Source organism: Pinus tabuliformis, chromosome X, assembly GCF_031772625.1.
Source record: "Pinus tabuliformis cultivar Carrire ecotype Pingquan chromosome X, CPIR1, whole genome shotgun sequence".
NCBI classification, from domain to species: domain Eukaryota; kingdom Viridiplantae; phylum Streptophyta; class Pinopsida; order Pinales; family Pinaceae; genus Pinus; species Pinus tabuliformis.
Window position 1 is genome coordinate 1,724,444,468 of NC_142308.1, and position 16,309 is coordinate 1,724,460,776.

Below are 16,309 nucleotides of genomic sequence, written 5' to 3' on the forward strand. Positions count from 1 at the left end.
GCATCAGAAGTGCTCTAGCCTTGAAAATTGGTGGAGAGGCTAAGGCACATGAATTCTAAAGTCTAAACTTAGGGAAATTAAAACATTAATGGGAATTAATCAAAATATGGGTGAGATTGATCTAGAAGGCGGATCAAGTCATGTTTTAATCTTAGCCGTTGATTAGAGACTTAATCTCGGTCATTGAAGACTCAATAGGTAAAATATAAAATGGAGGCTTGGCATTCATTTGAAAATACACAAAGAGATTGGGGAAATCGATTTTTTGAGGTGAAAAGTTCTTAGGAGGAAAATCAGTTGGGGAGATCTTGCAGCCGTGGGGCAGAGAGAATCTGAGAGAATGACTTTCCGGAAAATACAGAACAGAGAGGCGAAGAGAGCTTGCGAAGAGGCAGCGTAGTAGCCGATTGAGCTTACGTTGGGCCAGTCTGGGCCCACGCAGTCCTGACGCAGAGCCAGAAGGGCCAGCGTAAAGCAAAAAAGTTGCTTGTAACATAGACTCTAGAACTGTCGGGAACTATCGGAACAATCGGGAGAGCTCACGCAAAGGGCAAAGAAGGTGACGTAGAGCCTGAAAGGCTGACGCAGGGCCAGCGCAGAAATAGTCGAGGTTAGCCAGTCTTGTGCTGGATCGACCGGAATTCTACCGGGTGAAGTGAGATAAAACTCACTTGGATTTTCTGCCAGTATTTTCTCTGTAAAGGATTGCTAGATGAGCATCCTAGATTGTATTCATATATTTACTACCAATAATAAGAATCTTCAGGAGTCAGATCTGCTGCACCGATTTTCCCACATTGGGTTTTTTCCGGGGACGATTGTCCAAAAACAAGTGTGTCAATGTGATTGTTCATATGTTGATGTTTCTCCTACCGTTTAATTTTCAGTTCTAGTTTGTGAAGTCTGAAACTGAATTTATTTTGGTATTTATTGAAGTATTGGTAAATAACTTATCATAAATAAGTAGGAGAAATAAATCAATTATTGCAGCAAATTTTCACATGGTATCGAAGCAAGGTTCAGGCAAGATGGAAGCAAAGAAAAAGGGCATGGAGAACAGTACGGATCAGAATATTTCTGAATTAGCTTCCAGGCTGGAAGAGGAGTTTGATTGCCTATCAAGTTCTACATCAGCAGAGGACTGGTACATTGATAGCGGGGTTTCAGCTCATATGACTGGAGAACGAGAATATTTCTCTAGCTATCAAGAGGAATAGATGAACTTTCAAATCACAATGGGTAACAGTGCGAAGTGCACCCCAGTAGGAAAAGGAACCATTATATTCTAGACAGCAGCAACAGATAGTCTTTGAGCCGCGAATGTACTGCATGTGCCAGGTATGGGAATGAATTTGATTTCTGTCTCTCAATGACAAGATAAGGGATATGATGTATACTCCATTGGTAATAGAGTATATGTCAAGAATCCAAGGCGGAAAAAGAGGGCCCAGATTGGAACTCAAAGCAACAGATTATACAAGTTGCAACTCGAGTCTCCTATGGCACTGATAAGCAGTAATGTCGATGGAGAAAAAGAATTAAATGAGTTGTGGCATAGGAGGATGGGACACTTACATCATGGGCATTACGGATGCTCAAGGAAATTGTTACGGGGGTTCCAGTGCTTACTACCAAGCATGATGATACATGCAAAGGTTGCATGCTAGGTAAGTATGCCAAAGTAGCATATTCCAGAAGCAACAATAGAGCTAAGAGTGTATTGGGGTTAATACACTCAGACATTTGTGGTCCAATGTCTACAAGGGCCATCAGTGGTGCTGAGTATTTTGTTACCTTCATAGATGACCATTCCAGGAAAACTTGGATCTATTTTTTGAGAACCAAGGATGAGGTCTTTGATCGGTTTAAAGAGTTTAAGGCTCTAGTGGAAAACCTGATAGGAAGGAAGATCAAGATATTGCGCTCAAACAATGGCGAAGAATACACAGATAAGAACTTCACTGATTTCTATGCAAGAGAAGGGATCCGAAGAGAATGGATAGCACCCTATAATCTAGAACAGAATGGAGTCGCAGAAAGGAAGAACAGAACTATTGTTGGAGCAGCAAAGGTGATGTTATATGATCAGAATCTACCCAAGTTTTTATGGGCAGAAGCATGCAACAAGGTTGTACACATTCAAAACAGGACTCCTCACATGGCTTTAGGAAAGAAGACACCAAAAGGAAGTTTTCACGAAAAAGAAGCCAGAGGTAAGTCACCTCAGGATATTCAGAAGTGTAGCTTATTTCCATATTCCAGAAGAGAAGCGGAGCAAGTTAGAACAGACTGTTAAAGTTGGGTATCAAGTAGGTTACAACGAGATTTCAAAGATGTATTGGATCTACATTTCGAGCAGTAGAAAGATTGTAGTAAGACGGGATGCAAAGTTCATGGAAGATAGAACCTTCAGGAAATCTTGTGAGATGTCATTTGAAGAACAGGATGAGTATGCTCCTCTGGTCCAGCAACAGGGATCAGATCTAGCAGGAAGAAAAGCATCTGGTTCAAGCATGGTAACCAGTACTAGCATCTCCTCAAGAGAAGAGGAGCCAGGAGTGTCACAGCAGGTACAAGAAGAGGAATAGATGGAACCTCCCACCACCAACGAAAGAACTAGCCAAGAAGTACGACAGACTCTGAGGGACACAGAGGAATTCGTTGGAGCTCGTAGAGCCGAGAATATGCAACGTAGACAACCTGACAGGTACCAAACATTGGTAGTTCAGGTCAAAGAACCCTCTAGTTCAGGTATGGGTGGATGCCATGGTAGAAGAGTACAGTTCTATCATGACAAATGATGTCTGGGAAATTGTACCAAGACAAGAGAACAAATCGGTTGTAGGTTCAAGATGGATCTACAAGATCAAGTATGCTGCAGATGGCAGCATAGATAAGTACAAGGCTAGGTTTGTTGCAAAAGGATATGCGCAAAAGGAACGAATAGACTATAAGGAAACCTTTGCCCCAGTAGCTCGATATACCTATATCGGATCCATTATATCCCTTGCAACACAAATGGGATGTGAGATTCACCAAATGGATGTCAAGACAGCGTTCTTGAATGGGGTGATAGAAGAAGAGGTATATATCGAACAGCTAGAAGGTTTCGAAACACATGAAAAGAGAACTCATGTGTGCAAGTTGAAGAAAGCCTTGTACGGGCTAAAACAAGCACCCAGAGCTTGGTATGGTCGAATTGACAGCTACTTACAACAATTGGGATTCATCAAGAGCGATGTCGATCCCAATCTTTATTATCTGCTGGTAGAAGGTGAGCTGTTGATTCTAGTATTGTATGTGGATGATCTATTTTTGACAGGATCATCCAGACTCATAGAGGATTGTAAGAAGAACCTGGAAACTGAGTTTGATATGAAGGATTTGGGGCTAATGCACTATTTTCTGGGATTGGAAGTTTGGCAGCAGGATGGTGAGATCTTCCTTGGCCAAGGAAGATATGCATCAGAAATTCTGAAAAGATTCAGAATGCAGGATTGTCGACCTATGGCTACACCTATGATTACCAATTGGAAGAAAATAGATGCTTCGGGAGACAAGGAAGTGGACCCCACCTTATACAGACAACTCATTGGGTCACTTATGTATATGGTCAACATCAGGCCAAACTTGTGTTATATTATCAACACCCTTAGTCAGTTCATGGTGGAACCAAAAAGGGTCCACTGGGCAACAGAAAAGCACATTCTCAAGTATGTGCATGGAACAGTAAATTTTGGATTAAGGTACACCAAGGGAAATGATATCAAATTGAGTGGATTCACTGATGCAAATTGGGCAGGAAGTTCAGTAGACAAGAAAAGTACCACTGGGTATTGCTTCGGTATTGGATCTGGGATGACCTCCTGGTGCAGTAAGAAGCAGAAGTTTGTAGCTCTGAGCTCTGCTTAAGTTGAGTATATGGCAACTAGCAAAGCAACATGTGAAGCTATATGGTTCAGGAAACTTCTTGTAAATCTATTCAGTAGAAGGATGGAAGCGACAAGGATCTTCTTTTGTGATAATCAAAGTTGTATCAAGCTCTCGGAAAATCCAGTATTTCATGATCGCTCCAAACACATCAATATTCAATGTCACTTTATCAGAGACTGTGTTCAACGTGGAGCGATACAGTTGGAGTACACTCCCATAGGAAATCAGGTGGCAGACATACTCACTAAGGCTCTAGGAAGAGCCAAGTTTGTTCAATTTTAGGAACAGATGGGTATGTTGGAAAAACCCTTTCAATAGAATGATGCAGCGCTTGAGAGGGAGTTGTAGTACAGATGCAGCAGCGGCAGTGGCAATGTCATGGGCAGCAGTAACAAAGGGTTGGTGGTAGCAGTAGTGCAGAAAGGAGGTGCTTCAAAAACAAAGCAAGATGAAGGTGGACATTGTTGCTAGAGCACTTTCCTCGCTAAGAGGGAGTGTTAGTTTTTGGTAGCATCGGAAGTGCTCTAGCCTTGAAAATTCGTGGAGAGGCTAAGGCACATGAGTTCTAAAGAACCCAGAAACCATTTGGTGAAATTCCACCTGGATTGTATTTTATTAAAATAATTAATATTTTTAATGGAGTTCCTAAGTCTAAACTTAGGGAAATTAAAATATTAATGGGTATTAATCAAAATATGGGTGAGAATGATCTAGAAGGCAGATCAAGTCATGTTTTAATCTTAGTCGTTGATTAGAGACTTAATCTCGGCCGCTCAAGACTCAACAGGAAAAGTATAAAATGGAGGCTTGGGGTTCATTTGAAAATACACAGAGAGATTGAGAAAATCTATTTTCTGGGGTGAGAAGTTCTCAAGAGGAAAATTGATTGGGGAGATCTTGCAGTTGAGTGGCAGAGAGAATTCGGGAGGACTTTCCGGAAAATACAGAACAAACAGGTGGAGAGAGCTTGCAGAGAGGTAGCGCAATAGCCGAGAGAGCTGACGTTGGGCCAGTCGGGGCCCACGCAATCCTGACATAGAGCCAAAAGGGCCAGCACAAAGCATAAAAGTTGTCTATCACGCAGAATCCAAAACTGTCAGGAACTGCCGAGAACTGCCAAGATAGCTGACGCAGAGGGCAGAGAAGGTGACGCAGGGCTAACGTAGAGCCTGAAAGGCTGACGCAAGGTCAGTGCATAAATAGTCGGGGTTAGCCAGTCTTGTGCCGAATCAGCCGGAATTCTGTTGGTGAAGTGAGGTAAAACTCACTCAGATTTTCCGCCAGTATTTTCTCTATAAAGGATTGCTAGATGAGCATCCTAGATTGTACTGCCAATAATAAGAATCCTCAGATCTATTGCACCGGTTTTCCCACATTGGGTTTTTCCGGGGACGATTGTCCAAAAACAAGTGTGTCAATGTGATTGTTCATATGCTGATGTTTCTCTTGCCGTTTAATTTTCAGTTCTAGTTTGTTAAGTCTGCAACTGAATTTATTTTGGTATTTACTGAAGTATTGGTAAATAACTTATCATAAATAAGTAGGAGAAATAAATCAATTATTGTAGCAAATTTTCACAATCTAGTCCATCAGATCCTCTCTTCTAACCAAAATATAGAGATGTCAATGATTAGGCTCATAAACTTTTGATGGATGGCAACCTTGGGCATATTATTATGGTCCTTATTATTTATGTCATATCTCATGGTCTCTAAAGGGTTATGATTATTAGGGAAAGACTGATGAGATGGAGAAGCACAAGTAGGTTGCCCATGATGATCACACTGGAAAGGGGGAATTATAGATTGATCATGATCTTGAGGGGTGCCCAAGGAGATAATGAATATTCAATGAGGGGCTCTTCCTTGATACTATACTCAGAAAGGGGAAAGGGATCAAGGTCACTTGAGATCATATGAGAACAGGTGCGGGAATCACTTTCAAAATGATGAACAAGAGAGGGAGGCAAAGAGGGGGGTGGAGTTTTGTATCCAACAGGTTTTTCTTCCCCAAAATCATAAGGCTCAGGGGATTTGAATATAGCATCATACTTAGGAGAGGTGGGAGCCTTACCAATTTCCTTAGTATCAAAGATTGGGCCTCTCCTAACAGGAAAATTGATCACTTCCAACTGCCCCTCTTTATGCAAGGGAAAATAAAATTTCTCCTTCCCAAGGGCATCAATGGATATGTCATCATAAATAATACCCAAGAGAAAGGGAGGACCAATTTCAGCCTCATCCTCCTTGTCGGTGTCGTAAATGGGAGCACAATCAAATTGAGGACCAACAATTTCCCATTTCTCCTTTTCAATATGGAAGTAATCTCCAATGTCATCTTCTAAGGGGCAAATGGGATCACCTTCCTCAAGGTTCTCAAAAGGAGAGTCATCAGGAGTAATATCCTCAAGAAAGGTAAGGTTGGTCTCAACTTCATCCTTCCCAACACATGTGTTCTCAAAATCATCCTTTTCATCATGTGGACCCGAGGAGGACTCATCTTCCTGCTCATTACTTAGATTCTCAATGTCTTGATGATGGTCAATGAAGGCTTCCTCTTGGATGCTTAATGTGGGGCATACTTGAAAATGTCTAAGAAAGCCATCAACGAACTCCTCAATAGATGAGATGCTCTTAGGTTCATGATCATGCAGCCATGAGTTACGACCACCAAGAGATCCCATGAACAACAACATACGGACATCTTGGTGAACAACCTCCTCTCTTGAAGCATGTGCATTAAATATTTCTACATGGTCAATTGTGGAGAGTGGATCACCATCAAACACGAGCACCCCACGTACCATAATTCCTATTACATGATTAGGGTGCCCAAGGATCCTAGCAATGTCCAAAGCAGGAAATTTATCAAAGAAAGACAACCTATTTGAGATATACATCAAAAATGTGTAGGAGTCGCCAGGGTGAATTTAAAAATGCTAGAAAAATGCCTGCTTCACCCTACAAGCATCAAGCTTAAAGTTCAATGAAGAACTAAGGCTTCATTCTTCCAACGGAGTCGCCAATAATGTTATGTCAATATGTCATATGGAGAACAAAACACACGTTTTCTATCCCCGGCAACAGCACCAGAAAGGTTTGATCTCTTAGCCATTGTTGCGCTAGTGTGTCTCCTAGGTGCCCTCCAATTTTGAAGAAATTCCGACAGTGGGATTTTGAGATATCTCAAACCCTAGCCTCGAGATCGAATCTTTCCCTTGGTTTCCTTAGGCTAGAAGCCATATTGAGACCCTCACATTGTCTTGCATTAAAAATTATTTCTTTGGTCCCTTTCCCCCTCTCGAATAGGTCAAGAATATCATTGGTTGCTAAACCCTACCCCCTTGATGTACCCCCCGAGTCCACTTGGTCCTGTGTGGTCCCATACACTATTAAGGGTAATTCTTTAAGGATCACTGTGAATCAAGCTTTCACAAGAATTCCATAGAAACCTCCATTATAAGATACATACCTTAAACTTAAACCTTGAAATTCCCCTTAAGCCCTTCCTTGAGAGCTTTAAACCTTGCCTCCAAAGAAAGCAAGCCACATATTTGAGCCTCTCTTGTGAATAAGCTTCTAGGATCACCCCTCACCCTACCATTGGTCTATCCATTCAGTGATCCTCATCATAACGGATCTCCTCCCATCGGTGAAAGTCCATAAAGAGCAGGGAGCCTTAGCCGAGGTGACAGTGGGCTATTGCTCCATTTTTTGCCCTTAGCCAGTAGTAGCCTTTCAAGGATCCCCTTCTAGGACCCCTGCTAATTTGAACGGCAACAGTACCCAAGGAGGGCTGAATTGTTTCAAGCTTGGTATCCAGTTCACCCATCTTCCAAGGGCCGAGTTGATCATCTTCAGAATTCCAATGCCCCAAGAGGAATTCAATTTCTCATTGATTGGTGTACAGAGGTTGCCATTAAGGAGGTTCGAATGATTCTTCAAAGGAGGTCAAATTTATATGACTCCAGCACTCCGATCTTCCAGAGGCCGAGTGGGTTATTGAATAGAATTGTCTTCATCACAGAATTGAGCCATTTACTATATATATTGGGCCGATTTCATTTCTAAGCGGAGGGTTAATGTTGTAACAACTTGTAATGTGAGGAATGGTATCAAACCTCCAGAAGGCCGAGTTGTTCCCTGTGTATCCAGGAACATTTTCAAATCATCGAGTCTGTCTTCTTAACAGTATGGAGCACATTCCAGGTGTTACACTCCATTGGCATTGTAAATTCTGAATTTTGGCTATGAAATAAAGATCAGATTTTTCCTCGAGAAATTGACTAAAGTTGTCTTTCAAGTTTGTTTCTAAAACTGTTTGACAAAAGTTCTATGTTGTTTACTGAGAAGTAAATTCCAAATTTTGCATGCTAATTGTTTGAAGAAATTTGTCAAAAGAAATTTTTAATATTTTTGGAAACATTGGCTTGAAGAATTTGAAATAACACAGTTAATAGCTTGAAGACCGATTAGAATTTAGAAATATTACAGAAAGTAATTTGAGAGGTTGCCTTGATACTTAATACACATAACCATTCTAAACATGTGTTGCACTAGTTTTTGGGATAGGGGAACAGTGGGGGCAGGGTGACACGTCCCCAAAACAGCTAGAGCATACCCCCAAATTTTTCAGGGGAGGACAGGTTGGGAATGGCAATAATAATAATACTAATACTAATAATAATAAATATTAAAAATTTAGAATTTACCATAAACATTTGTAGTTGCTTCAAGCTTGTAAGCATATGAAGCTATACTATATATTATTATGCACGGCGCTCACACTGGACAAATCTACAAAAGTTTGAACAACTTAAAAAAGTGTCCAGTGACATTTCATTATTGGTCACTAGATATGAGCAAAATGCAGTGTAGCTTTAGAAAACTTAAGTGTAATTGTTTGCAATTTGCAATAAGGTCCATGGAGGGTATATGAGACAGAGAACTGTCTCTAAATCAGCTTTTCTTTCTCATATTTCTCGTTAATGATGATTATGTTAATAAATAAAAGGCATTTCCTTCTCAAAAGATGTGGATATTTTAACAGATGCATTAAAAACCACTATAAAACTCTTTGATTTTGTAAAGAGATTAGATTCATATTTCAGATTGAGAAGGTTGTTGAATAGGAATTTATTACAACATTTAGTACCCAATCCAAGTCACTACTGTTTGATTTGTTTCCACAATGCTTGAAGTTGGGATAGTGGAAGCATTGGACTTGGATGATTCGTAGAAACCCATGTACAATAATATGTAAAAACTGAGATGACTTCAAAAAACTAGAAGAACAAGACCAATAACCATAAGGATCAGCCCTTTGGAATGTTGCATTTCCTTTTTTTCTTAACATGGAGACTTTGCTTGTTATAATATTGCTGAAAATACAATATTTAAATCACCAGAAACCCAAATCGAAACCCATCATACAAAACCCATGTTTTGAGTTGCAACTTGTACAACAGATTCAGATTCAATGCAATACAAATGAATGGAAGGGGAAAAATATTCTATTGTCCAATCATCAATGTCCATGATTGTCAAAACTTAAGATACATGCTCAAAATATTCTTGAAATCTGCCCAGAAAATCCCAGAAATTTCCTAGAACATCCCTGACATCTTCCTGAAACGTCTCGGGGATGGCCAACAAGTCCCTGAGTCCCCAATGAAGTCCCCAACAATTTGGGGACGTTTCCTAAGGGTCCATAAGTCTTCAAAATGCAGGAACAGCAGGTATGTGGGTTTTTTAGTGGGGGACAGGTCCTTGTGTAATGTTCAAAACATTATTGTTGGTAACATGATGCATGAGTTTGGGGTCTTGGGGTCAAGCGTTTGAGAATATTTGTATGCATTTCTGATCCTGACATACTTCAATGACTAGTGGCCAAAATCTGCTTCAATATACACTGCATCCAATATATCTCACTCACTGCTGAATGGTTCATTTTATCTCTGATTTATGACAGCGTTATTGACATATAGAATAAATAAGCATGAGATAACTATTCTTTAAATTGTTCATTTACACATGATTATTTGACGTGTTCAATGGATGAATGAATGGAGTGCAAGCATAATATGTGGCTTATGATATGATATTTGGTTGTATGAGCACTGTAACTATTCTTTGAGCAAGATACACTTTCAGTTTCCAAGCATTACACTGGATGTTGTCACTAATCTAAATTGAATATCTTTAGAATCTAATCATATTGGTAACTTGGCATGCACACCACAATAACCTTTTTCTTACCAAGTTGCCTTAAGTCAAGCTTAGCTAGAGGAACTTGCCCTATCTTCTACTCAACCTAGCTAGTTTGACTTATAGGAAAAGCTTCCTTAGGTCAGGAAGCCCCTTTTAGCCTTAAAGCAAGAGGCAAGACCACTAAGGTGACAGTGGGTGGTTTGCCTGCTAGTTGCTCCTTGGCTCTCCCAGAAGGATTAGGACTTTTACCTTTAAGTGGGAATTTGACTTGCAACACCCATTAAGCAAGAAATGCAATGGATGAGTCCCACACACCAGGAGTGGATCCATCATGATGATTACTGATTTCCAAAAATAATCATCAAGTTGGGTTTATAAATGTGAAGAAGTTGATAGTTGAAGATACCTACTACATCTTTTGGAAATCAAAACAGAAGAGGAAATAATACCTGCATTGTTTGTGAAGTAGAGATTTGTCCATGTATCCACAACATAGTAGTAGTCACATCTCCAATGGGTGTCCAGGCTCCACCAGCATTGGCTGCAATAACAACTACTGCCCCCATAAATCTGAAAGCCATAGATAATATTCAGTACGTCTCATATTTCAGTAATAGCATGTTTATTACTGATTTTCCATGCAACTAACTACAAGGAAATGAAATACATGGGAAAGGCATCATCACAAACGATAGTTCTGAGCAAAAATAGTTGTTTTCCCGGAATACAAATAAAGGAACACCTATTATGGACAGGAGTTAATCAAAGTACAAATAGAGGTGCCAAATGGATCTAATGTAAACTTTTAAAGTTTGATGAATTTCTAGCAAAAAATTGACTAGGGGAGAAACATGTAGCTCTACATAAATAACATAATATACTCAAAATGCAGTCCTTTTATGTACTTAAATAGCTTCTATTTTTAGTACAAACATATCTCACCTATTAGAAGCTACTATCCTCAATGTCATGGTACTAAAGGTCCATGTAACCAAGTTTTTAGTGTGCTTTTGCTGTTTTAGATTTTACTATAAGAGCTTTGTATACTTATAGTTGGTAATAGGACTCTGACAATGTTTGCAACTTTGCATTAAAAAGCAGCCTCATTCAACCCTGAAAATGAAGAAAACAAAATTTCTTCACAATTGAAATCCAAAATCTTGACAAGTTTCTTAGATATGATGAGTATATTAATGTCCAACGAATGACCAAAAGGGTAGGTCAATGGCACCAAAGAAAATAAGTATAGTCATCAATAAGAGCTCACAGGACTACCCAAGGCTACCCCAAAGCATAAAGTAAGATAAACTGATGAATACATGAGAAATGCATGAAAGAGAATACTCAAGTAGTCTCTGTTGACCACTACGTGTCAACTTCCCAGCAGTACACCCCCTTTTCTTCGCAAAAAGGGATAGCGCTTGATCGACATGTCCGTGCCATTTGACAGTCATCGTCGACTTGATCAATTTATGTTGTAAACCCAGTCTGCATATTGAATTGTAAATAATCTTAGCAGAGTTGAGTCATGTATGTAAATTGCCTAGGTGGACCTAATTTTCTAGTGATAATCTACGTTCCGGAAGGTTTTTTGTCTCACCGATCTATGATCGGCAGAGTTTTCCTTCAGCCTAACCCCAAAGCCGGAATGGATTTTGTCATTAGAATCTTAGGAGAATCCTAGTGTGTTAATCTGCTAGATTATAGTTGTGTCGCAGAACTGGGTGGTTTATGAGGGTCTATGTCAAATGGGTTCTCCCCCTTGAGATGTAAAGTTGTAAAAGTCATGATGTAAAGTGTCTTGAGGGTTAGAAAATGTTTTAATCCCCTCATAAGTCCTAAGTCCTAGGTCCTAGGTGTTTTTTCCAAAGGCTAAGTTCGAGGATCCATTTAAAAATAAATTAAAAATTAAAAAAATTAAAAATTAAAAAATAATAATAATAATAATTGAAAAATAAAAATTTCAAAAAAATAAAAAATAATAAAATTTATAAAATAAATAAAAATTTAAATAAAAATTAAAAAAAAATAATAATAAAATAAAGTAAAAACCTAAAAATAATAAAATAATAATATTTTTGAGTAAATAAATGCAGAATTTCAATTTTTAATGCATTAAAAAATTCGACGGATGAGATTAAGAGATGTCTTGATCCTCATCGACGGTCGAGATCATTTTGACATGGATCACTCGAACTAGCTGTTGGGAATTTTTGCTTTAAATAGGGTGCTAGGGGTCATTTGAGATCAGATTTGATCTGAGAGTCTGGTGCTAAAGAAAGCTCTCTTGTAGTCATTTTTTGTGCAATAAAGAAGACTTTGGGGATAAAAATCTTGCTGGTGGTACTCTTCTAAAAATGCTGTAAGATTGTTCTATTTTTTTTTCTGCATAATTTTATTTTCAGCCATTGATGATAGCTTAATGAAGATTGATCTAGGCACAGGTATCTTGTCTGATCTTTGGGGTTTGAATAATAGTTTAGATTCTGAAATATAGTGGCAGGTATCTCCATTTGATCGGGGTTTCACTATTGTTTTCTCCTTCTATGTTGATAATTGATTTTAAGCTGTGCAGGAAATCCTTTTTTCAGATTACTGGGCGTTAGGGGAAGTTCTCCGCTGAACCAGCCAACTCCCGGGTTGTGTTTTCTGAAAGAGCCCAGCCAGTTCTTGATCCGGGCTTATCATTCAAAATATTTTTTTTTTATGAATACATGCAGGGTTTTCTAAAGCGTTTTATATAAAAATTAAATTCTGATAATATTACTGTGATTATTGATAAATCTGGTTTCTTAAGAGCTTTCAGTTTGTAAATACTGTAAATTTTTTGTTGGGTTTAGGGTTTTCAGTTTTGTTTTATGCACATATCATTTTTGGGTGATTTTTCATTCCAGGTTGCAGGGTTTTCTGAAGATTTCCGAGGGTTTGCTATTTTGTTGTCCAGGGGTTTCAGATATCAGTTGTTTTCAAATCTGGGGTTTCATTATTTACAGGAAGTTAATTTTTATGTGCTCCCCATCAAATTCCAACTCTGCCTGTACGCTGCCAGTGTTTCTCTTCCTCTCCAAACGCATCAATCCATTTTCTCAGCGGCCACCTTCCATACAGCTGCTATTACCCATTCGCTCTCCATGCTGCGGCTACACTCCGCCCACCTGCAAAACAAATAAAAAAAAAAAAGGGAAACATGGCTGTCTGCGTTGAACTGCCCATTGCTGCTCCATCGGCTTTCAACCAATCCATTTCAGTCCTCTCATTCCTCACGCGAAACTCCACTCATCCCCGTGGCTCCCTCGCTGCTGTCCAAAAACTACACCTGCGTCAATCCTTTTCTCCACAACGTATTACTCACTCATTGCAATCATACCCACGCCCATCCTCCATCTAAACCTGCTGCCTTCACGCAGTCAGTTCAGTGCCATATCCCTTGCCCTTGCTCCTGCGTGAAATCTCCAGCGTTTTCCCTTCAGCTGTCGTCCAAGCCCACACGCAGTCCAGCAGCTGCTGCTCCACGCTGCCAGAGCTCCGTTTTGCCGCTGTGGAAGACCTGCGTATCAAAAGAAAAATATATACGCTCAGTTCATAACCTTCCATTTTGATTTTCTGCGTTTCAATTTATGGTTAATGTAAGTTAGTATAGCGTAGTATATAGTTTCATTTCAGTTCACGTAAGTTTTAATTAGATTAGACTTTATTTAGTTAGGTTTTAGTTTTAGATTATATTCGAATCATTTTATTTTTTTTTAGATTTTTTATTTGGTTTTTTTTATTTAGATTTAAAAGTTCTATTTATTTAGATTTTAAACTTTATGATATATTTTAGATTTTAGTTTTAAGTTTAGAATTTTAAAAATATCAAAAAAATATAAAATATAAAAATCGATTTTTTTTTAAGATTAGATTTTATTTTAATTTTGTTTCATTTTAATTTTAAAATCATAAAAATATAAAAAATATCCAAAAGCATAAAAAGTTTTAATCCTTAGGTTCTTTCTGGTTTAGATTTGATTTTTGGTTTAGATTAAAATTTTCTTTTCTTTTTGTTTTATAAATAGTTTAAAAAAAAAAAAAAAAAAAAATGGATTTTCCTTTTCATTTTATTTGTTTTGATTTTTATTTAAAAGAAAAATAAAAAAATAAAAATGTTTCTTTTAGTTTAGTTTTATATAGATTTTTTGATTTAGTCTTTAAATTTCTTTGAAAAATATAAAAATATTTTGGGAAAATTTTTGCCAATTTCAGTCTTGGCTCGGGAATTTTTAGGTTTCATCTTTTATGCTGAGGCTAAAATTTTGATGTGGAAATTAATGTTTAATATGATTTAATGTTCATCTGAAGATTAACTGCATGAATGTGATCTCTGGTTAATATTTTACGTGATTGTTTAAAGCCCTTTATCTTTCGAAATTTCAATTGCTGGAGTATCATTTAAGCATTTTCTCGCATTTGATAAAAATTAATTTTTGTTTGAATGGTTGCTCTACATGGTTTATATTTCTGCAGCATCTGATAATTAATCGTTTAAACATTAAATCCGCAAGGCACTGGTCTATTAAACTTAACAAAATCAATTTAGTGCTTTTTTCTTCGTGTCTCCCAACCCAACTGGTCGACGGTTGGTCTTCATCACCTCATAGGGTCTAACCCCCTTAGCCGCGGGAGATAGGCTTAAAAGGAGAGATCGGGGATCAGAGTGACAGCCCCCCGGTCTGAGCGTTGTCGTGTCAATCTGTGCGACAACAGTGTCAAAGGAAAGAAAGAAAGAGAAAAGGAGTAGGGACTATATATAACAGTGAAACTTGTTGTCGCAAAGAGTGTCTAGGCACCGCGACAACCCTCAGACCGGGGGCTGTCACCCTAATCCTCGATTTCTCCGTTTAAATTGTCTCCCTATAACAGGTTAAGGGGGGTCGATCCTATGGGATAAAAAAGAACCACCTGTGAATCAGCGGGTTCGAGAGACAGCGAAGCAATCGAATACTTGATTAAGGCTTAGCGAGACTTAGAATTTGATTAAATTTAAATGATTACAACCAGTGCCTTATGGAGTCAATGATCCAAGGTAATCAATTAGTTGTTGTTGCTTATGAAATAATTAATGATTGCTTGAAAAATTTGCAAAATATCTGATATGTAACGAGCATTATATAATTCAAGCAATAACGAGAGATTTTCTATAGAAGCACAATGTCTTAGCAATTAAATTTCAAGAGATGCAAATGCTTTAAATAACCACAAAATTTAAATGCTAACCAGTTCAGATCCCAAAACTAAAAGATGTATGCTTAAAGAACCAAATCCAGGAAAATTTCACCACCTTCAAATAGTTAATCTCTAGATATAAAAATTTAAGCACATTTAACTATAGTAAAATGACAAACACCACAAAAATTTGTTGTTAGATCTTTCCTCGGCACCAAGAAGACACCAAAATGAATTTCGAATTTAACAATTGCTTAGGTGAATTCTTCAATACGCTACGCAAGACTAAATGCAGGAAATGATCAACTAAAGATTTTCAATTTTAAAAATGACCAAACATATCCAATTCGCTAAAAAAATTTAATGTTTTTGGAGTTTTGAAATTTTATATATATATATATAGTATTGAAACCAAATATTAAAAAAAAAACAAAACAAAACAAAATTAGATTGAATTTTAATGAAACCTAACTTAAGTAAGAGAAGTAACGTAAACTAAAAGATAAAAACCATCGCAAAAATGAAACGAAAAATGAGAAAACTAACGCTACTTAAGAACTAACCTAAATAAAATATATACATACAAAAAAAATCGAAAGGTTGGATGCTAACATATGCAGGAAACTGGACGGCGGCGGCTAAGCTCGAGGAAGGTTGAGCGATGGGAGGATAGTGTAGGAGACTTGAGGGTTTGGAAAGCTTGGATATTGCGGGAGGGAGCCACGAAAGTAGCAGGTGGATGGAGCTGCGAGAAGGAGATGGGAGCTGCGGCAGTGAGAGCCGCAATGGAGCAACGAAACTACGTTTGGAAACAGGGAGACGACGGTAAGGGAGTAACACAGCGCAGAGGGTATGGCAGCGGGTGAATGAGTTATGCAGGCAGTGTGGGATGGTCTATGTTTTGTTATTACGTGCAGGTGAGAGGGAATGCGTGGAGATGGCGATGGGCTGCGTGGTTTGGCAAA

General features: G+C 38.4%; 1 protein-coding gene across 3 annotated transcripts in view; it reads right to left on the minus strand.

Moving 5' to 3' along the window:
- The window catches only part of LOC149146664 (sodium/proton antiporter 2-like), a 287,524-nt gene that overhangs the window by 121,674 nt on the left and 149,541 nt on the right, over positions 1-16,309 (minus strand). For all 3 annotated transcript variants that reach the window (XR_016264588.1, XM_089448761.1, XM_089448762.1), the window contains exon 6: positions 10,592-10,712. Coding sequence is in view for 2 of the 3 variants with exons in the window: in XM_089448761.1 (XP_089304887.1) it covers positions 10,592-10,712 (121 nt within the window). In the remaining variant the exon portion in view is untranslated. The remainder of the gene's footprint in view (positions 1-10,591; positions 10,713-16,309) is intronic.